General features: G+C 36.4%; 1 protein-coding gene across 2 annotated transcripts in view; it reads right to left on the reverse strand.

The window, feature by feature from the left end:
* Positions 1–414: 414 nt before the first annotated feature.
* The window catches only part of LOC141377957 (uncharacterized), a 29,091-nt gene continuing 5,979 nt past the window's right edge, over positions 415–23,526 (reverse strand). The window contains exons 7-18 of one of the 2 annotated variants that reach the window (XM_073924193.1): positions 20,280–20,363; positions 19,264–19,347; positions 15,637–15,720; positions 5,894–7,811; positions 5,710–5,778; positions 5,482–5,544; positions 4,822–4,881; positions 3,112–3,174; positions 2,945–3,004; positions 1,755–1,817; positions 1,579–1,635; positions 415–889 (exon numbers count right to left, since the gene is read on the reverse strand). In XM_073924193.1, the coding sequence (XP_073780294.1) occupies positions 666–889; positions 1,579–1,635; positions 1,755–1,817; positions 2,945–3,004; positions 3,112–3,174; positions 4,822–4,881; positions 5,482–5,544; positions 5,710–5,778; positions 5,894–7,811; positions 15,637–15,720; positions 19,264–19,347; positions 20,280–20,363 (2,829 nt within the window). In that variant the 3' untranslated portion in view covers positions 415–665. Of the gene's footprint in view, positions 890–1,578; positions 1,639–1,754; positions 1,818–2,944; positions 3,005–3,111; positions 3,175–4,821; positions 4,882–5,481; positions 5,545–5,709; positions 5,779–5,893; positions 7,812–15,636; positions 15,721–19,263; positions 19,348–20,279; positions 20,364–23,526 lie in introns of both variants that reach the window. The other variant, XM_073924192.1, reaches the window with a different exon arrangement.

Here is a 23,526-nt window from a genome sequence, read left to right on the forward strand (position 1 = left end):
CCTACATGTAACAAGGACACCTTAAAATAAAGTGTTAACCAATATTAGTTTGTTAGTCCGTTGATTTTCAGGGTATTTTCATAACTAAATGTGTATAAAATTCTCTATTCTGCTTACATTATGATAGAGAATACTATCTGAAATAAAATCTGTGATATGAGCCGCACTGAGTTTAAAAAAGTTGCACAACTGAAGAGTTTACAAAATCACAGAAAACAAAAGAAAAAAAAACTGCAGTTAAGTTTACGTTGATGATAAATACAACTCTTACCACAGACATGGTCTTGGTCAGTTTTTTTTTTAGTTTTAGCAGTTGAGAAAACTATCCACTTTGATATAAAGTATTGAGAAACAAAACCTGTTATTTGACAACCACCACAACACAAATCCAAAATTAGAAATCAGAGAAGATGGTAATTTATAACAAAAGTTTTATTTAATTAACAAAGACACAATGCCTGTCAAAAGGAGTTCACAAGCCCAACATCTAACAGTGTAGTCAGCTCTAAAGTACACAGCTGGACAAGGTAACAAAACTTAAGGAAGAAAAAAAAAACCTTAAGTTTCGTTTGTTGTGCAGAATAGTCAGAAAATCAAAATGAATTTAAGAGGGAAAGAGGATAGATCAAGGTTAGTTTACACAAAAACTTCTTTTAAGAACAAAGTTAATCAATCAGTTTCTTCTTTTTTGATTGTATTGTATTGTGAACATGATTTTTGACATCTCTCCAGCCCCTGGTATGAAGCACTGGTTCTTTCTCTAGGCACTTCAAACATTTGTCTTTCCCAGGAACTTTCAATAGTGTTATGCAGGTCCCAAGCTGTCGCCAAACCGCTTTTTTTTCAGCATCACTCCAGGGCCTTTTCTGCACGTTCTGCCTGGAAGAACCTACAAAAAAAAAAAAGAAAAGCACATGATGGCATCAGTCATTAGTAAACATGTATATTAAGCAATTATGACTTTGCTTGAGTGGTAACAACAATAAAAGCACTATGTATAAATCTATTATAGTCCTTGTGTATAGCATTATTTTACATGTGCACTGAACAACACCTAAATTGAAGAATGAAGTAATATAGTAGTAGTAGCAGCAGTAATATCAGTGGAGGCAGTGGTAGGAGATTAAGCATCAGTAGCAGAAGCTTTCGTAGCTTTTAGAAAATTGTGACTGTGTAGTAAAAATGAGAGACAATCATTTCAATTTCTATGAGGGTTCATGTTTTTGCTTTGAGCATATAATTCAAATATTGATGTAGTACACTGTCAAAATCATAGGGATCCTTAAACTAATCCATAAAATTGATAGATCACTGATAAAGACATTTGTAGTCAATTAATGGCATTATCAATTAGTTGGAAAGTGACAAAATAATTCAAAATGCTGAAGAGTTCAGATAATGATCTACATAAGAATGTGAGCTGTCAATAAAACATTAAAAAGAGTCGAGATCAACCAGAATGAGGATAAAGTGTGCATCCTAGGGACTTTAAAAGGAGTTAAAAAGATCACCTAAAATGTAACCGGAACCTTAGTTATTCAAAACTGAGCTTGTGTGATTAGTGGTAGCAAATCTTACCATTTCTTTCAGTCTTAGACGTTCTGCTTTCTTTGGTCTTTGTGTGCAAGTCAGTGCCTTCTGGGTGGGGGGGAAAAAAAAAAAAAAAAAAAAAAAAAAAAAAAAAGAAAAGGAGACAGCTCATGATATATAAACACTAAAAAGTGTAAAAAGTGAAAGTCTATTAAACTGCAAACCATCCGGTTGGGAATCATACGCCTCCTCATGCTCATGTCTAAATTTAAGGCTTCTGGAGAACTCTGTAACAGGAAAATTAACATCAGATTATCAGTTATATCCTTATTAGGGATGTCCAGATCAGATCACGTGGTTTCAGACTCTATAAGAATCAGACGTTATCTCCCGATCAGGACTCCACTTCTACACTTCTTTCTTGACTTCACAGAAACAGCAAGGCGTGTGGCATGACATCACGGTGTTGCAGAGACGCTAGGGGTAAATGTCGGCAAGTAGAACACTGAAGCAGCTTGAAGCGGAAGGCGCGAGTATGACCATTTCTTAATATGCTTCCTTCAGTGATCTATTGTCCTTGTGTCCTAGTCATCAACTGCCAAAGTTCAGTTCCAAAACTCAAGACTGCAAGAACAAAGAATGCATGAAAGTTCCTGGATGTGTTGTTGATAGAGGGTGCATCGATGCAAACTTGAGCTAAACTCGCAAGAAGGTCCAGAAGTCATAAAAATAAACTTGTGGGAAGCGCAGCAATTTATATCGGTTTAATATTAAAGTTCAGAGATTTATCTCAGGAGTTTCCCTAAATAAGACGGTCAAAGTAAACATTAGCACGAAAATCTTAAAAGGCAAAAACGCATTAAGTGAGCTTGTTTGCTGAAATTCATATTAAAATTAGTGTTGTGTATTGTGCAAAGTATATTTGTAAGGTTTTTGTTTATGTAATATATATTTAAATAGGGGGACAACAATAAATCCCTGCATGAATGCTGTAATGTTAAAATAATTTCCCGTTAATAATGTGTGATGGTCATGTGACCATCAGGAACACAGCATCTCATTTTTTCACAGAATGCGTTCTCTGTTCTCACGGTCTCCTGAGTCCAAAAGTGAAGAATTGATGTTATTTATTACTTGAGTGTTCAAGCTACCTCACAGAAGTGCTCTGTATATTAACAGAGTTGTAGAATGTTAAAATAAGGTGAATTAAATAAAAATAAGAAACATCGTAGATCCGTTTCTTCGCTCTACTTTTTTTTTAATGCATTATAAAATTGTCAGATCAGGTTTCGGTAGATACTCAAAAATCAAATGACTGACTCGAGCGCAAAAACAAACCTGATTGGGACATCCCTAATCTGTATAGAAAAAAGGTCATCAATTATCTGAATATCTACATAGCTAACAATCTTACCATTTCTTTCAGTTTTAGACGTTCTGTTTTCTGTGGTCTTTGTGTGCGAGTCAGGGCTTTCTGGGAAAAGAAAAGACAGCTCATGATATACAAACTAAAAACTGACTTAGACTTTCGGGCTTATAGAGTTCAGTAATTTATAAGCAGTATATAATCAAACTGCAAACCATCCGGGTTGGAATCATACGCCTCCTCATGCTCACGTCTACATTTCAGGCTTCTGGAGAACTCTGTAACACAGGAAAATTATCAGATTATCATAAGTTATATCTGTATAGAAAAAGATAATCAATTATCTGAATAACTACATGCAGTGCGTCCGGAAAGTATTGACGTTTTTGTCACAGTCTTATTCTAAAATAGATGAACTTCATTGATTTCCTCAACATTCACAATCCCCCATAATGACAATGTGAAAAAAATAGTTTTTGAAATTGTTGTAAATTACAAATAAAAAACAAAAATGTACATCCGTATTCACAGCCTTTGCTCAATGTTTTGTTGATGCATGTTTGGCAGCGATTACAACCTCAAGTCTTCTTGAATATGATGCCACAAGCTCTGCACAGCTGTCTTTGGGAATTGTTGCCCATTCCTTTTTTCAGGACCTTTAAAGCTCTATCAGGTTGGATGGGAAGCAACGGTGTACAGGCATTTTTAGATCTCTCCAGAGATGTTCAAGAAGATTTGGGTCTGGGCTCTGGCTGGGCAACTCAAGGACATTCACTGAGTTATGTTGTGCCGCTTTATTGATATTTTGGCAGTGTGCTTTGGGTCATTGTCCTGCTGGGAGATGAAGCGTCGCCCCAGTCTAAGGTGGTACCCAGTCTGAGGTCTCTGTACATCGCTGCATTCATCTTTCCCTCTATCCTGACTAGTCTTCCAGTTCCTGCTGCTGAAACACATCCCCACAGCATGATGCCAACACCACCATGCTTCACTGTAGGGATGCAGTTAGCCTGGTGATGAGCGCTGCCTGCTGTTCTCAAAACGTAACGCCTGGCGTTCACTCCAAAGAGTTCAGTTTGAGTCTCATCAGAGCAGAGAGTTTAGTTTCTGATGCTCTGAGAGTCCTTCAGATGCCTTCAGGCAAACTCCAGGCGGGGAGTGTCTTCCGTCGGGCCGCTCTACCATATAGATGCCTGATTGGTGGATTGCTGCACAGATGGTTGTCCTTCTGTAAGGTTCTCCTTTCTCCACAGAAGAACGCTGGAGCTCAGACAGAGTGACCATCGGGTTATTAATCACCTCCCTAACTAAGTCTCTTCTCCCCCGATCACTGCGCTTAGAATGCCGGCCAGCTCTAGGAAGGGTCCTGGTAGTTAAACATCTTCCACTTACAGATGATGGAGGCCACTGTGCTCAGTGGAACTTTCAGAGCAGCAGAAATGTTTCTGTTACCTTCCCCAGCCTTGTGCCTCCAGGCATTCCTGTCTCGGAGGTCTACAGACAATTCCCTTGTCTTCATGCTTGGTTTGTGCTTTGACATGCACTATCAACCCTGGGCCCTTATGTAGACAGGTGTACGCCTTTTCAGATCATGTCCAATCAGCTGAATTGAGCACAGGTGAACTCCAATGAAGCTGCTGAAACATCTCAAGAATGATCAGTGGAGACAGAATGTACTTGAGCTCAGTCTAGAGCTTCATGCCAAAGCCTGTGAATACTGATGTACATCTGATTTTTCAGCTTTTCTATTCTTAAATCTGCAACAATTTCAAAAACTCTTTGTTCGCATTGTCATTATGGGGGGTTGTGTGTGGAATGTTGAGGAAATAAATGTTTAATGCATTTGAAATAAGGCTGTAACATAAAAAAATGTGGAAAAGTGAAGCGCTATCAATACTTTCTGGATGCACTGTAGCTAATAGTCTTACCATTTCTTTCAGGCTTGGATGTTTTATTTTCTTTCTTCTTTGTGTGTGAGTCAGGGCTTTCTGGGTAAGGAAAAGAGACACCACATGAGTAATATACACTTGCATACTAAAAATGTATACATTTCTGAACTCTAACACCCAGTTTCACAGATAAGAAAGGCTAGTCCCAGACTAAAATGGATGTTTGAACTGTCTCAACAGAAAATATCCTGCACTGATGCATTTTAAAGGGGTGGTATATCATATTTTAAACTTTAGTTGATGTGTATTGTAGCTGTGTGAACAAACAATATCTCTGAATGTATGAAAGTTCAATGCAAAGGGAGACATTTGCTTTTACAGAGTTAGATAAGGAAATACAAAAAAGACTAATACTAATATTAGTCTTGGCTTAAGCTAAGCCCTGTCTTTGAAACTGGGCTTGAAAGTCTTAGCCAGGGGTGTCCAAAAGTCGGTTCTGGAGGGCCGGTGTCCTGCTGACTTTAGCTCCAACTTTCTTCAATACACCTGCTAGGAAGTTTTTAGCATACCTAGTAAGAGATTGATTAGCTGCTTTAGGTGTGTTTGATTAGGGTTGGAAGTAAATTTTCCAAGACACCGGCCCTTCAGAACAGAGTTTGGACATCACTGGTCTAAGCAGTATATAATCAAACTGCAAACCATCTGGGTTGGAATCATACGCCTCCTCATGCTCACGTCTACATTTCAGGCTTTTGGAGAACTCTGTAACACAGGAAAATTAACATCAGATTAATACAGCATACACAATGTACTTTGTGCATTCATATATACATATACTGTTTAATAAATTGCTATAAATCAACATGGTATTATCCATGATATTTTTTAAACAAACATTATATATATCATATGGGATAACTTGCATACCATCATGTCCTTGTCTAGGAGACATCTCCTCTGAAGTGTACCCCTGCTTAGGTTTATTGGACAAAGCAACTGTAAGGACAACACAAGAGACATTTTTAAACGTGAATTTGTAAAGAATATTAGTTTTTCCATGTAGTGTATATTGCTTCTACAAAAAAAAAAAAAAAAAAAAAAAAGTTATTACCCTCTAATTCAAGGTCAATCTCATCTAGAGATTTTCCTTTATAGAGAGATGTTCCACACTCTATGGCCATCAGCAGTTTGCTCATTTTTGCTAACTGAATAGTGTTTTCTGTTAGGCGATAATATTCACGATGAACGCGAATATCATGTCCCATGAATTTCGCTACCTGATCCAACTCATGATCCTTTAAGTTCATTATTTGACAAAGTGTCGCTATGTGCTTTCTCAGCTGAGTTGAGGTCAGCGTTTCTGGATGTTTTGCATCACAAAGATTGGCAAATTTTCGGAGACAGTCCGAACCTCTTATATGAGAATCTGATTTTGCTCTTGCAAAAACATATTTGTTGTTGTACAACACGCCATTCTCCTGCATCCTGTGCTCTATGAGAAAATCCAGTGCTCTTGTCATCTCTTTGGTAAGCAGCACTGGAACCTTTCGCCCTCTTTTCCCTCTTATCACGATTCTTGTAAAGTCATTACTCAGGTCACGTTCCAATTTTGAGAGGCACTGCATGACATCATCATTTAGGGCCTCTGTGTTTTTGTTTTCATATGTCTCAAGTAGCATTTTTGCTGCCTCACCTTGGCGTCTCCGGTTAAAAAGAATAATTTGTGAGAGGATGCTTTCACTTAGCATGGCGTATGCTTTGGGATCACAGCAGTCTTTCAGCTTCTCTCGGGCAGTTTGCTCCACAGATTTCAAGTATTTTTGAAGCAATATTACATCTTCAGTGAGGGGGATCATTTCCTTCTTGTTCCACTTGTTTTCTTCTAGGTTTGTCCTTGCCCGATGTGAGACATAGTGGTTCCACTCAGAGCTCACTAACCCTAGGAAGCTCCTGACTCTGTTTGCAGCTATCTCATTTTCTGCCTTTACGTAACGACCAATCAAGATATCACCAACTGTTTTTAAAGAGTGTCCAAGTTTTAGAGCAAGAGATGGACGATCATAGCGGTATTTAGATAAAGTGAAGCCAGATGCCTTTTTAGCAGCATCAACAGCTAACTTAAACATCGGTGGAATTAGGATATCCTCAAGATTTTTCACCTTCGCTTTTAGTTTCTTTGCAGCAATCACAAATCTCCCCAACTCTCTCATTTTCTGACTTACATAACCATCTTTAGATGGATCACTACCATGCTTCTCCAACAATCTGTCCCCATACTCACAAATAAGTGCATCTGATTTTACTTGAAGAGATACCTCATCATGCAACATTCTACTGATGATTTTACGACATCTTTTTGTTGTATTTTCTTGTACTGGCAGGAGACAAGAAGCTGCAGCTTGAACTCTTTTTCTTTTCCCAGATTCTTCCAGAGGGAGGCCAATTCGATTTTTGCAGGAAACCCCATGCTTCCAGAGGTCATGCTTTCTAAAAAATCCATAACAATAATTGCAGGGCAGGTACTCGTGTGGACTGGTTTCTTCCGTAGGTTGTCTGTAAGTCACTAACTCCCCTTGTCCCGACTCCAAGACGGTTGTATTGTGGGTATAGTCCCCTTTATATCGAAGCTGATCCAACAACAAGCGTCGTTTCTTTGAATTTTTGGGTAAGCATACTGCCTTAGCAACATCTTCCTCTTTATTGTGCTTTCTCTCTAAGTGACGTGCTATCTTACTCTGAGGTTTTTTACAATAAATGCAGTAATGTCTTTTGTCCCATTTTCTTTTAGCTCCTTTCTGGCATGTCTTCACTGTTATTTTAGACTTGTTGTCTTCCTTCTGGTCATCTTCCTCACTTATGGCATGTTCCAAGTCAACAGCATCACCTTCAAGTTCATCAGCTTTCTTTCTACAGAGAGCATCTTTCAAAAATTTTTCCTCCATGCTGCACTCTTCACTGTCGGAGGAAGTTGAGGGCATATATTCACTTCCATGACTGCCTGACTGCGATTGATCAGTAGCACCAAGACTCTGTCAAAACATAGAAAGTGCAACTGCGTTTGAAACATCTGATGGAAACTTCATGAAAATTACAGTACTTTAACACTCACTAAACATTAACATTGTACTAAACTATCATTGTGTGTCAATTGGATATTAACACTTAGTTAATGAGTTAAGCTAATGGGCTCTCTTAACGATCAAGGCAGAAAGTCTAAACCGCATGGCGCAAATCATTAACGGTTTGTCTGAATCAACTTTTGGTATTTTAAGGATGGATAAATATGCTCTGCACCCCGGTACATGGTCTAACAGGGTTGTGCTCATTCTCTTAATGAGTTCTGGGGGAGTTGAGCATAACGTGCATTAAACGAATCAGAGTCTCCTCTCTCATTGCCTTTAAGAGTCAGTCGCGTCACTCCATGGTGCATTTGCTAGTTAAGCCTTTGAATGCAATTAAGCTGAATACTGGTATCTTGAAAATATCTAGTAAAATAAAATGTACTGTCATCATTTCAAATAACTGATTTCTTTTATCTTTGCTATAAGTTATTAAATATATCATGTTTAGAAATAGATTGAAATTAAACCTTTTTCCATTAAACAGAAATTGAAGGGAAAGTGTCGCTAATTCATGAGGGCTAACAATTCTGACTTTAACTGTATATATTCAGTTATTTTCCTCCCTGTAAATAATGAAAGCGAAATAAATACAATAGAATAAAAATATGAAACAAACTGTGCTTAAAAGTTTTTTCTTACTGTGAAAATGCTTAAATTATAGCTCCAGCAGTCCTTCAGTCAAGAGCAGTGAGGGATTTTTCCCTTTTTGTTGTTTGATTAATAATAAAAACAGGCGGCAGCGGGAATATTGCGCGCGGTCACTTTCGTTATGGTTCAACCATAAATCTTGTTAGAAAACAAAATTTTAAATCTGGGAATATTTTGGATTTATGCCGACCGAGAAAGGTGAACCAATTAATTTAGATTAAGCTTTTTGTAGGTTTTTTTAAAGTGTGGTTTAATATTCACTGCTGAGAGTCCAAACACTGAAGAGCAAATCCATCGATGTGCAGCTCCACGGGTCCCGATCCATGCAACCTAGTGGCGATTGACGGCGAGGGGAAAAAAAAGCCGCCTATAATCAACTCCTGATTTATAAACACAAAAGCCCAGCTAGTCAGCCAGATATCACAGAGGCATTTCCAGAAATGGCCAGGTACAATAGAGAAAGTGATAAATGGAAGACATTGATGAGAAATGGAGCAACATATTTAGTAAGTTAAGAATGCGCCGCTCCGCGATGTAGAGAAACCTGCTTTCCGAGAAATGCGGGAGGCGGAACAGAAGCAAGAAACAGCATCTGTGCATTTGCGCTACAAGCACACCGTCTGAAGGTGTATTGCTGGAGAAAAATTATAACCCCAATTAGGTCTTCACTTAAACCGAATACAGTCAACATGTTAGTTTTTCTAGTTTTTCATAGGTGGAGAACCTATGCTGTTTTTTTAAACATCTGACTTGTTACTAGTAGGCTAATATTTTTGTACTTATAATTATTACCATTTATATTATTACTGATTAGTAAAGTGCCATTTATGCTATTTGTGAAGAAGTTCTTAAAAATGTAACGTTTAAATTATTATTATACGGTTTTAATCAGTTAAAGTTATTTAATATTTAGCTACAATATTTATAAGCAGTATTGTGTCGTTTTATTAACAAAAGTTAAGAAATAAACACGTACGTTTATACAGATGTTTTAATTAGGCTGGCTTGTGTAGCAAGCCAGACTACTGTTATCCTATTAAACTTATTATTATTTTTCTATATTATTCTTCTTCTGAGACAAAAAATTAAACTCTATCTCCTCCTAGGCCATTCAAGCTATGACCATCAAACTTGGGTCAGACCTCAGAACTATTCTGACTCGAGTTGCTATATCTTTTCCGACTGATCCGACTTTCGGTTTCCCGAAAAACGTCCCGGGACCGTCGGAAAAATCCCATAGACGTAACATTGGATCAAACTTTGTGACCTCATAACTCCGCATCAGAATGTCACACAGACTTCTAACTGGGCTCATTTAACTCAGACTATCAAACTGCCAATGACTGATCACCTTTAAACTTTCTGGCCAATCCCTAGCAACCACTTTTGGACCCTAGAAACCGTCCCATAGACTTCCATTGCAAAAGACTCTCATTGACTTTACATGGGATCAAACTTTGTGAGCTCATAACTCTGCATCAGACTGTCCTACAGACTAATGGCTAGGCTCATTTAACTCAGTCTAGCCAGCAGCCAATCACCGATGGCCTTTTAACTTTCTAGCCACACCCTAACAACCAGATACTGCACCCTAGCAACTGTCCCATAGACTGCAATTAAAGAGGTTCAGACTGATATTGTCATGCTGCAGTGTGATAGAGACATGGGGGTTGTGTTTAACTGTTCATACTGGCAAGAAGCTTTGATACATCATCAGTCTAAGCTGTCAATCAACTCCATAGCAACAAAACAGACTAACCTAGCAACGATATGGCACCAGCTATATCTCAGCATCAGAACATCGTAGAGAGGCGGGGGTTGGCTTGTTTGACTCATGCTCTTACACCATCTATCTATCTATCTATCTATCTATCTATCTATCTATCTATCTATCTATCTATCTATCTATCTACCTCTACCTATCTATCTATCTATCTATCTACCTCTACCTATCTATCTATCTATCTATCTATCTATCTATCTATCTATCTATCTATCTATCTATCTATCTGTCTGTCTGTCTGTCTGTCTGTCTGTCTGTCTGTCTGTCTCTATCTATCTATCTATCTATCTATCTATCTATCTATCTATCTATCTATCTATCTATCTATCTATCTATCTATCTATCTATCTATCTATCTATCTATCCATCCATCATGCTAACAACATGCTAATTCATGCTAGAATCATGCTAGTTACATGCTAATTCATGCTAGAATCATGCTAGTCACATGCTAATTCATGCTAGAATCATGCTAGTCACATGCTAATTCATGCTAGAATCATGCTAACAACATGCTAATTCATGCTAGAATCATGCTAATTTATGCTAAAATCATGCTATTAACATGCTAATCCATGCTAGAATCATGCTAACAACATGCTAATTCATGCTAGATTCATGCTAGTAACATGCTAATTCATGCTAGAATCATGCTAACAACATGCTAATTCATGCTAGCATCGTGCTAACAACATGCTAATTCATGCTAGAATCATGCTAGTAACATGCTAATTCATGCTAGAATAATGCTAACAACATGCTAATTCATGCTAGAATCATGCTAGTAACATGCTAATTCATGCTATAATCATGCTAACAACATGCTAATTCATGCTAGAATCATGCTAGTAACATGCTAATTCATGCTAGAATCATGCTAACAACATGCTAATTCATGCTAGAATCATGCTAATTCATGCTAGAATCATGCTAACAACATGCTAATTCATGCTAGAATCATGCTAGTGAAATGCTAATTCATGCTAGAATCATGCTAACAACATGCTAATTCATGCTAGAATCAAGCTAGTAACAAGCTAATTCATGTTAGAATCATGCTAACAACATGCTAATTCATGCTAGAATCATGCTAGTAACATGCTAATTCATGCTAGAAGCATGCTAACAACATGCTAATTTATGCTAGAATCATGCTAGTAGCATGCTAATTCATGCTAGAATCTTGCTAGTAACATGCTAAATCATGCTAGAATCATGCTAACAACATGCTAATTCATGCTAGAATCATGCTAACAACATGCTAATTCATGCTAGAATTGTGCTAATTCATGCTAAAATCATGCTAGTAACATGCTAATTCATGCTAGAATCATGCTAGTAACATGCTTATTCATGCTAGAATCGTGCTAACAACATGCTAATTCATGTTAAAATCATGCTAACAACATGCTAATTATTGCTTAAATCATGCTAGTAACATGCTAATTCATGCTAAAATCATGCTAACAACATGCTAATTCATGCTAAAATCATGCTAGTAACATGCTAATTCATGCTAGAATCATGCTAACAACATGCTATTTCACGTTAAAATCATGGTAATAACATGCTAATCTATCTATCTATCTTTTCATACTTTTTAAAACTGTTTAAACTAAATAAACTATTACCGTCAGGCTTTCACAAGCCAGCCTCAAAGTTTGTTCTCAAACTTTAAGAATCTAGTTAATATTTAGGGCACAAGTCATTCCTTAATTTTTTACATAAAAGGTAAATTAACTAATGTAGGCCACTTCATTTCCTGGTGGTACTGGAGAAAAATGTTTGCCAGTGATTAATGTTCTCTCCACTAAACAAGAACTGCGTTGTATGATAAACGCCTGCACAATGCAGTGTACGATCTTTTCTGAAAAACAGAATCCATGCCATCTCCCCAGCCAGGTTTTCATCTGTTTTTCTCTCTTCTTGCTACAAACAATAAAGTATAATTGACCAGGGGTTTAAATTATATTTTACTCCTTATTTGTTTCTGTTTTATTTCAAAACACAAATGTTGAAAGTTTTGTATTGCATATTTTTAAAACATTATCATTCAGCCTACATGCAGCGCAAATGAGAGGTTGATGCGGCAAATCCCCTTTACTCATGCATTTTACCCAGTTAATTTATGACACTAAACTTGACTTTACAGGCTGATCATCTTTAAACTCAAAAAGTATTTAAGTGTCTTAACATGAGACTGCTGCTGGGATGTTTCTTATTACAACTGTTAGCGATGTCAAAAGGAAAGCAAACATTAAAAAGGGTTTTGCGTTTTATCAATTGTATAGTTTAGTTTTAATAATGAAAATAAATTATAATATTATAGTGTTGACTACTGTGAATTGTCCAACAAAACATTTTTATTAGGTTACTCTAGACCTAATCCCTAATTGAAAAACGTGTGAAAATGCAGTTGAGTCTCTGCTAAAATTAAAGACAAATTTCTTTTGCGTTTTTTTCCCCTAGTCCCAGTTGGATTACATACTAGTCAAAACTGAACAGTTGATATCTTAATGACAAATCCCATAGAAATCAATAGAATTTTTTTTTTGTTTGTTACTAATAACAGAATAGTTGCTAGTCACTATTAAAATTAGTACTAGTATCTAATAAATAAAAACTATACATTTAATAAGCGCTATTTAATGAATAAGTACTTGTATCTAATAAATAAAAACTATACAAGTACGATCTAATGAATAAGTAGTATAATAAAATAAACTAGTGTCTAATGAGTAAGCACTAGTATATTTTAAAAAAGCACTAGTAGTTAATTTAAGTTATGCATTTTTTTCTCTCTTTGGATTCCCTGTGACTGAAACATACCGCTAAATGGAGTTCACCACGTGGTCACATTCTGTGGAGGCGTCGAAAGCCTGACTGACAGTGTAGCACAATGTTGTGTCTTTCGAAGTTTGAGTCGAAGTGTGCTGTTAAGCTTAGCAGGGACATTGGACAGGCATCTGCACTCCATATAATCACAGGTTGATCGTAGAGGCAAATGAATTCCATAATTGAAATGCGATGCGTTTCCACCTCGTACTATCCCTGGTGTATGGTTTACGTCTTGCATCACTCACAGTCGGCTGGTTGAGGGATTCTCATACGCGGCATATTTAGTTGTATGTTCTAAGATGCCTAATCATGTTAGTGCTGGTAAAATGTCATTGCTCATTTAAGGGGTTTCATCGCGACATACATTGCAAACGGCTAACTTTATGTCTATATTGGACACTTTGAAAAAGACGGGGGAACGCATGTTGCAACTCGTAAGCTCCTCTCTGCTGTTGTTTACCTGTGCGCCGTGCATGCAAGCGTGAAAAAGTTGTGCGAGTAATTTACGTCAAGTGATCGGCTTTTTAGATCAGCGCTTTCGGGGTTAGCCAATCAAGCTATTTTTAGTCAATATCGGAGCATCACTATTGTTAACAAAGATGTTTTTGAACCACATAGTAAAGTGTATAATGTGTATAACCCTTATTGAACAATAATTGCTACCAAAGTTAATGAATTCTACTAAATACTGTAGCAGTAAACTGATAAACTGCAATACTGTTTGTGTAAACTGTGGTGCATTGTGCAGTGTATATTTATAACGTAGAGAAGTGAAGACTCTTAAATAATTGGTTTATTACTACAGCAACAATTACTAGGACACAGGATTTCTGCAGACATTAGTCAAATTTAAGACTTTAAAGACCTTTTTAAGACCGATAAGTATTAAATTTAAAAGACCTATATAAAAAAAAAAAAAAAAAAAAAAAAAAAAAAAAAAAAAAAAACCTAAATTAGTAAAATAAATGTATTCAAATTGAACAGTACTAAAAACAGGTTAGATGCACCATTAAAAAAAAAAAAAATCTTAAGGCTAATTTATACTTTTGCCTGGTGCCACATCACGCACCTTACAAAACGAATGAGGCTTTTATACTCAACACGTTTACCATTGAGAATCTTTTAAATGACAGGGGGCTGTCAAAAGAAAGACAGTAAAAGAGTTTAACCATTTAAGAATTTTTTTTTTTTATCAGATTTTTTTTATCTAAATGATGCATTACTTGCTTTTGTTCATCTCGGACAGTTCTACCTCTTAAAGTAAAAATTAAAAATGGCAACAGAACTTGAGTTGCTCTACAATTTGATTTTTTTTATTACAGCAGAAATAAAAGCAAAAAAGTACACGCACTAAAAATACTGACTCTTTTACATTTTATTTAGCTCACTTATTTCACATTCTAGTAGATTCTGTCCTCTACTTATAAGCTAAAAAGGCAATAATGGTCCAACATTGCTGACCATTATCACCAATATTGCCTAGAAATTGGGAATCAATATATTGTGAACTGACGGTCCATATCTTTTTTTCCAGCTACAGTTGAAGTTAGAATTATTAGCCCCCCCTGTTAATTTTTTCCTCAATTTCTGTTTAAAGAACAGAAGATTTTTCTTCAACACATTTCTGCTCATAATAGTTTTAATAACTGATTTATTTGATCTTTGTCATGATGACAGTAAATAATATTAGACTAGATATTCTTCAAGACACTTCTATACAGCTTAAAGTGACATTTAAAGGCTTCACTAGGGTAATTAGGGTAACTAGGCAGGTTAGGGTAATTAGGCAAGATATTGTATAATGATGGTTTGTTCTGGAGACTATAGGAAAATATATTGCTTAAGGGGGCTAATATCGACCTTAAAAGCTTTTTTACTCTCCAGAAAAAAATTCAGACAGTGAAAATTTACTTGCTCTTAATCATCATTTAGGAAATATTTAACTAACATTTTAAATAGGGGGGAATAATTCTGATTTCAACTGTATCGAAGACATAATGTTACTTAATTTTAGTTTGTAACTTGTAAATTGTGTATATTACAATTTTGAATTTAATACAGTGTAAAACCTATGACTGGCGGAAAAAACATTCTGTAATATTAAAACCACCTGGGTCTTCACTTTTGCATGTTTTTTTTTAATTTTTATAAAAATACACTTTCCTTTAAGACTCCTATTCAGTTTTTACTTCCTGCTCTCCATCTGAATTTCGGGCATCACCAGAAACACATAATTAAAAACAACCTATAGCAATGTGCCAATAAAGCACCTTAACACAGCCCCATTTTACACTGAAACACCCATGAGTCCACAAAGTGGCACTAATAGGTTTGCCATTTAACAACATATCGTAAAACAGAAAAATTTGAGTTGTGCTGGTCTAAAAACAGCAACACATTGTGGCAAACATGTCTTGCGCCAGGAGTATGATAGGACCCATAAAGTTAGAGTTAATCTGTTACCTGCTCGTCATGATTATCTCTCTCAGCCTGGCCAGAGTGGTGATGCTCTGTCGGTCTCTTTCTGTCTTGAGCTTTCTCTGATATCTGTGTGAATATGTAGTGTTAGACACTCAACAACAATCATATGGGGTCCATTACCCATCATTAGAGCTGCAGGATTCTGGCTAAAATGAGAATCGCGATTTTTTTTTTTTGCTTAAAATAAAGATCACGATTTTCTCACGATTCTGTAGATGTAAAATAAAGGTTAATATGAGTCGGCAATTATTATTGTTTCTCAAACTTATGGTATAGCATAGGGATGCACCGATCCCGATATTTGGATCGGAAATCGGTTCGATACCGCATATTTTTGCTGGATCGGGTATCGGTCAGCTGGTACCGATCCAAATCCGATCTTGCGCGTGCGCTATATTGTGTGTTTATAAGCCAACTAAGCCATGAAGGTAGCCTATTATAAGCCACTAGAACGTTGTTATGTAGGCTACTATATTCTAAGTATTTTAAAACCATTCTACAGTTTAATGTGAAGCACAGATGAATATTCACGTGGTTAAATTCATGTTCAGTTCAGCGCTTCCTGCGGCTGCGCCTGTCATTCATTCTCCATTCAAACTGCTTGTCGCATTTAAGACAACAGGAAAAACTCTCCAAGACTATGTTCCTGCTAGTTTAAATAATTAGTGGAGAAATACATTTAGTTTTGCATTAAATGGGTTCATTTTGACCTGCAGCAGGAGTTCATTTCATTGCTGTTTCTACATCATGTTGCGCTGTATCAGATGGCATTCGCAATGGAGGAGTAGAGAGGGTTATCCTGCTCTTCACCCCCAAAGTAGGCCTACCTGAAATGTTTAATTAGAAAAGCCTCAATAATACATTGGACAGATCCTCAATGCGCTTATTTCTTCCATTTAAGCTGCTGTTTTACAAATGTCTGCAGATACCAGTCTACGATGCATCAAGCACTTTCATTCACATGCCGGCTGCATGCACAGAGGCGTTGTGCTCCGCTCCGTAAGATTATTCATTCTCATAAGTTTGTTCTCCAATCCTCCAGACTGAGTTTCTTCCAAAATGAATCATTTAAGTGCTGCGAATAGTTTTAAAGCCTGGCCCATTGTGGTCAAAGTATTGATTAAATTAATACGAGTAAAACTGACGAGCGCAGTATAGATTGACATTAACAGAAAATTATTTAGCCGAATATAAGCTACTTTGAAATTGAATACTTCACTGTAATTTTATATATTAATATTTTATTTATCAGAGCAATTTGTGTTGACACTGAAGCATAAGCGGACCTTGTTTTGAACTTTCTCCGTCTCACTCACGGTGAGATTTGAGAAGGAATCATTAAACTGGCATCAGACGGTTTAGTGTAGTCTGCATCAGACCTGCAGGAAAATATAAGTCTTTAATTTAATACAGTTAATGCATTTAATAACAGGCTGATTATTTTACCCACGAAGTCAATTGTAGCCTATTGCAGATTTCAAAGAAAAAATTTATTTTAAAAAGTAAAGAACAAAAATCACAATGAATGCGCAAAGAATGCTCAAACAGCAAGCATGTTTCAGTTCGATTGTGCCGTCTGTCATGTATAGCCTACCTAGGTGTTATTATTTTTACTAAAGAAAATATATATTTTGAGTTTAGCACCAGAGCTATAGAAACTGCTCATTTCGGTTAATTTTGCCAACAGACTACCGCCGCTCGTTAAGCGAATGTTAACCGTTAACAGATTAATATTAAAATATATTATTTAATTAAAAAAATGACGTGCCTATTTTGTGACACATTAAATATTGCATTTTATTTTAGCATGCGAACAGCATACAGAACCTAACAGAGCATCTTTACGCACCTGCGCTTCAGCAGCAAAACAAAATCAGAATCAAATCAATCCTGACATTACTGAAATGACAAATTTATATTACAAACAAAAACACTGACCGAATCCTTTTTAACAACCGGCATGTGCTGTTTGTCCAATTATGTTTTTTCTTTCTTTAAATAAAAATAGGCTACCTCAAATAGATTGACTCCATCCACAGAAAATATGCATTTAATTAATGCTCTGCTATTTTAAATGACAAAACCTCTGTAAACATTTTTAATATAAGTCATTAGTTTAAAGATTGTTTTAATTATGATTATGACTTATTTCCTCTGTCTCAGCTGGCGCTTCACGTGTGCGCGGGCTGCCTGTATTGATAGACAATGAGAATGAACCTTAGGGCTCTATGTTGACTTTTTGTTAAGTATTGGCTACAACATAGCATATAAAAATGTAGTTGTTTACATATGATATTGCATTAATTTGCATACATGTTTTTTAAGCTGTAAAATGAAAGCCTCAGTTTAGTCCGAAGTTCATATGCAAACATTAATAAAAAACTTTGGATTTGTTTGATTGATAGATTAGGCTATGTAGGCTACTTACATTTTTTTTATTATACAAGAACTATTAATAACTATAATTTTTCAAATGGAAAAAACGGTTGGTTTGTTGGTTGAACACTAAATCATCGTATTTATTATATGACGCGGCTTCAGGCAGCACAGAGGCAAAGAGGCACAGAGTCAGCTCGTCAGTCAAACTGTGACCAGAAATATCCTTATTTTATTTTGCTTCTTTGACAAAAAAAAATCTAGGCACTTGTGGTTGCACGCGCTTTTCCATTCCAAAAACGGAGGCGCGCCGCACTGATTTATTGATGACAAGAAAAAAAAAAAAAAAAAAGGGAGTGGGGTGCTCCTGTTTATGCCACTAGGAAACGACTGAATCAGCTGAGCCGTGTGTGCGCGAGTGTTCCTGTCAATGTTGTTATAATTGTAATTTTTAATAGCATTATGATATTCAAGATTTAATACAGCTTTAAATGACTTGAAACAGCGAAGTCTCTCCTCCGTCATTAAATGCTCACTGTAGTCGTCTTGACAACACAAGCACTGCTGTCACCTCAAAGAAAACCCAGCCTCTGCTTTCATTTGATTGAAGACTGAAAAAGACACGACTGAGGTAACAAGCTTTTTCAACCTCTGAAACGGCAAAACGTTACTAGCCTAAACCATTCAGAAGATGCACCTGTCAGTCTCAACGCAAAAAAGCGCGTTCGCTATGATCAGCCCCTTATGCAGCCAAACTTAAAAAAAAAAAATGATAATAATATTGTTTAATCATTTAACTGACACCGTTAAACGGTTACAAACGCACCCTTTTGATTAAGTTAATCGGTTATTTTGAGCAACCTTACTTGGGGGAAAAAAAAACGGCACAGTATCGGATCGGTATCGATCGATACTCAGACTTTTTGTATCGAGATCGGATCCAAAAAAAAAAAAAAAAAAAGGTATCGGTGCATCCCTAGTATAACAACAACAATATTAATATTATGTGTAGATCTACTGGTTCCTATAAATAATTATATTCTACTCATAATAATTCTAATGTTGAATTATGTTTGAGATAAAGGCCTATGCTTGCAATCTGTCATTGAGAACATTATTAGACGATTAAATTCACAGGTAAAAATCAACATATAGGGGTTGAATCGAGATCGCCATCTTTTTACGATTAATTGTGCAGCTCTACCCATCATTAACACTCAGTTAATCATTTACCTGCTCGTTATCATCCTCTCTCTCAGCCTGGCCAGGGTGGTGATGCTCTTTCAGTCTCTTTCTGTCTTGAGCTTTCTCTGACACCTGTGTGAATATGTAGTGTTAGACACTCAACAACAATCATATGGTGTCCATTACGTATCATTAAAGGTGCAGTAGGTGATCTTCCACAATGCTAACAGTTTAGCATAAATCTCTGAATCACCTCCTGAAACACGAGCACAGCAAAACAACCTTCTCTCATGTGTTAGAGACTAGTGCTTGTCCGGCGGTGAGCAAGCCAAACAGACATGCGATTTCAGAGTAAATATTGGAGTTGCATGGTAAACAATATAGAAAGAGACTAGGCGGAATAGCGCTATTTACTTGTGTTTTGTTGTTAAACTAATTAAAATCAACATTATAGATGCTGTAAAAGGTCCCTTATGAAACTGAAAATAGTCTTATCAATCTTTCACCGGAAGATTTTAGTGGCTGAACAACACTTCTGTGAAGATATAACCCATTTGTAACAACAACATCTAACGTTACATCAGCTTTGCATGAAGCTAAAACGGTTTTAAAACAGAACATTACCTGTCTAAGAGAAATTCTTAAGCCATTGTTTCATCCTTTCTCCAGCGTGTAAAGGTAACTCCAATATTGATTCAGGTTTTAAAAAGAGTTTTGATTCAGCAGGTTAACCGATCTCGCTCACGCCCTCTCCCGTGACTGCGCAGCACAAACAGCGGTCGGCGGAGATGCGTACAAAAGGCTGCGCAGTTAATCAAATTTGCATTTGCTGACAGACAGTTTGGACTACTTATCGGAATTATGAGAGATGTCGGTCCGACTCTATTTAATTGGATGAACATCTTTTAGTTTTATGCCTTACCCAAAATATAAAAATACATAAACACATTTAGATAATTTACTTTCAGTACTATTGGACTGTGAAGAGATTTTCAATCAGCCCAACAAAAAAATGCTTCTGAAGACAATTACCTACTGCACCTTTAATACAGCAAATCAGTTACCTGCTCGTTATCATCATCTCTCTCAGCCTGGCCAGGGTGGTGATGCTCTCTCAATCTCATTCTGTCTTGAGCTTTCTCTGATATCTGTGTGAATATAGTGTTAGACACTCAACAATCATTTAAGTTTAAACTTGAACTCGAGTTTTTAATCTCTCTGTAATTCAACTAAGAGTTTTCAGTTTCAGAACAGCTTATCCGAGTTCGGTCAACCAACTTTGAGTAGACCAAATCAGAGTTAAGCGTGCTAGAAAACTAGAAAAAGGCATTATTAATGGAGCAAAGAAATGAGTCACCATGGCAACATCTGAAAAGAAGAAAAAAAAGAAAAAAGAAAAAAAGGGATCAGTATTTCTGTCTCCAGCTGAACTTGATGTGTTCATGCAGAGATATAGCAAATATTTAAAAGAGCAACACCACTGCATCAGTGAAACAGACAGTTAGCGTGGGAAAATAGCTGCTTAAGTTAATCCATAATTTTACAAGTAATTATTCATTCTCTCATTTATTTTCTTGTCAGTTTAGTCCCTTTATTATATGGGGGTCGCCACAGCGGAATGAACCACCAACGTATACAGCACGTTTTTACGCAGGAGATGCCCTTCCAACCGCAACCCATCACTGGGAATAGGGATGCTCAAAATAATCGATTAACTGTTAACCGAAAAAGTGTGTTTGTAACCGATTAAATGGTTTCAGTTAAACGATTAAAAATATTATTTTGTATATTTTTAGTTTGGCTGCATAAGGGGCCGATTGAATGCACTTTTTGCTTTAAGAGAGGCATCTTTTTAATAGTTTACTAAAAGCCGCAAGTGTTTTGCACGCGGCTCAACCCAGAGCAGCAGTTTGTGTTCTCAAGACAACTACAGAGAACTTTTAAAGAGCATGGTTTCCGCTACATTCCTTCTTCTATGGCGAGGACCAAAATGCATCCCGCCACGGCTATTACCCATTCAAAACGTTTAGTTAATGTTGTTTTTAATAGCGGATTATAATTGCACCAAAACATATTAAAAAGGTAAGTGAATTATAACAGCGCAAACTTTTCTGTAATCGTAGTAGTGCTGTGCGCTAGGCTATTTGTTAAACCCTTTGAGGTTACGTGCTGACCGACTGACTGACAGGTGCGTGATGCGTGAGGCCAGCAAACACGACGTGCCTTTCAGTTAAGATGAACACAGTTTCCATAATTATACTTTATTTATAGAAAAAGCTATATGGCTCTGCATAATCACTTTATCTTGCTGGAGTTTACAGCCATTTCACTTTACTTTAGGATGCATTAATACCGATCTGTAGATCTAATTGGACAAAACAAATAGGCTTTACCTTTTATTTTACAGCCTATAAAGCATTTATGGAATGTCATATTTAAACAACAAAACTGTTTACAAAAAAAGTCAACATATGCGCATGTTGTCATGTCTTTATCACGCAGTGTGCGCACTTGAACCGCGCGCGAGAGAGAGAGAGAGAGAGAGAGAGAAAGCCATATAGCAAGACATAGGCTAATCTTTAACATAATGATTTCTATTAAAAACGTTAAAGGTTTTGTGACATAATAACAGCGCGGCGTTAAATAAATGCATATTTTCCGTGGAGCGAGCAATTTGAGAAAATTTGCTATTTTTATACATGAAGACAAAAACATGATTAAAAAAAACAGCCTGTGCCGGATCTTAAAGATTCAGTCCCTGTTTTCATTTTTTTAAAAATATAATTTAATAATTTAAGTGGGAAATAATTCAGGGCAGGCCTATTTATTTCATTCATTTTATGTAGTTTATTCTGTTCTTCTGTGCTATGGAAACCCTGCAGGTGCGTAAAGATGCTCTGTTATGTTTTGTTATTAATATGCTAGCATATAAATCAGTATTTTAAAATGCAATATTTAATGTGTCAGACACAAAATAGACACGTCAATTTGTAAAAAAAAAAAAAAAAAAAAAAAAAAAAAAAAAAAAGTATAATAATCTAACCAGTTAACCGTTAATAACCGATTAACTAGAGACGGTTGTCGGTTAGCAAAATTAACCGAAATGAGCATCCCTAACTGGGAAACATCCACACACACACACACACACACACTACAGACAATTTAGCCTACCCAATTCACTTGTACCGCATGTCTTTGGACTGTGGGGGAAACCGGAGCACCCGGAGGAAACCCACGCGAACGCAGGGAGACCATGCAAACTCCACACAGAAACGCCAACGGAGCCTAGGATCAAACCAGCGACCTTCTTGCTGTGAGGCGACAGCACTACCTACTCCGCCACTGCTTCGCCCCTCAAAAGTAATTAAATAAAGTATAAAGTATGTATAATAAAAGTAATGTTATGCGTGACGTTTATAAAAATTTCACACGTTCCCACTTTTATACACGTTGATCAGTTTTAATAGATTTAAAGTGCACTTGTGTGTCAGTCTCTATTATTGATCAAATGGTAGAGGTTGATATGACATTTAGAAATGCAAGCAGAACTAAATAATAGTTTTAGAAAGAAAATCCATTAATCTAGTAAGTACATGTCAAAGGACAGTGAATTTAAGCGAATTATTTATAAAAAAAAAAAAAAAAAAAGCTATTCTCATACGCGACTTTGTTCTTTGTAACTGAAATGTAGGCAATAGTTATTTTTCCATTTAAAAATATTCATTAAATTTGTGCAAAACTGGAATAACGCATAAAAGACGTGCAAATAAAAGCAACGTTTCCATCCAGTGAATCAAACAACATCACTTCCTGATTAACTGGCGCCAAATATCAACAATAAAAAAAGAATTTACTGTGGTAGAAATAGCTGTGTCAAGTATTTGACGTACCCTGCTTTCTCCAGTTTGACAAAGCTGCCATTTTGAAACTGAAAACCCAGAGTGTCTCTCAATTCAGGGTTGAAAATACTCAGTTTTCACTTAACCTCCTTTCTGAAACAGGTCCATTTACATTAGGGTTGGGTATTGTTTTTTTTTCGATTCCGGTGCTAAATCAATACTTTTAAAATGATACCAGTGCCAAAACGGTGCCTGAACCGATACTTTTTAGCCACAAAATGATGATTGACGACTCTACAAAATTCTTATTTGACAATTAAAAAAAATAAATTAACAGAACAATATAATTGAAGTTTAAAGTAAACATATTTAAATTGCATTAATATATTTCCTTTGATCATTTGTTGGTAAGCTTGAATTTAAGATTTGTATTATGAAATTCCATTAGCTTACTATTAACCTGTGAGAGGCG

Source organism: Danio rerio, chromosome 15 (genome assembly GCF_049306965.1).
Source record: "Danio rerio strain Tuebingen ecotype United States chromosome 15, GRCz12tu, whole genome shotgun sequence".
Lineage (NCBI taxonomy): Eukaryota > Metazoa > Chordata > Actinopteri > Cypriniformes > Danionidae > Danio > Danio rerio.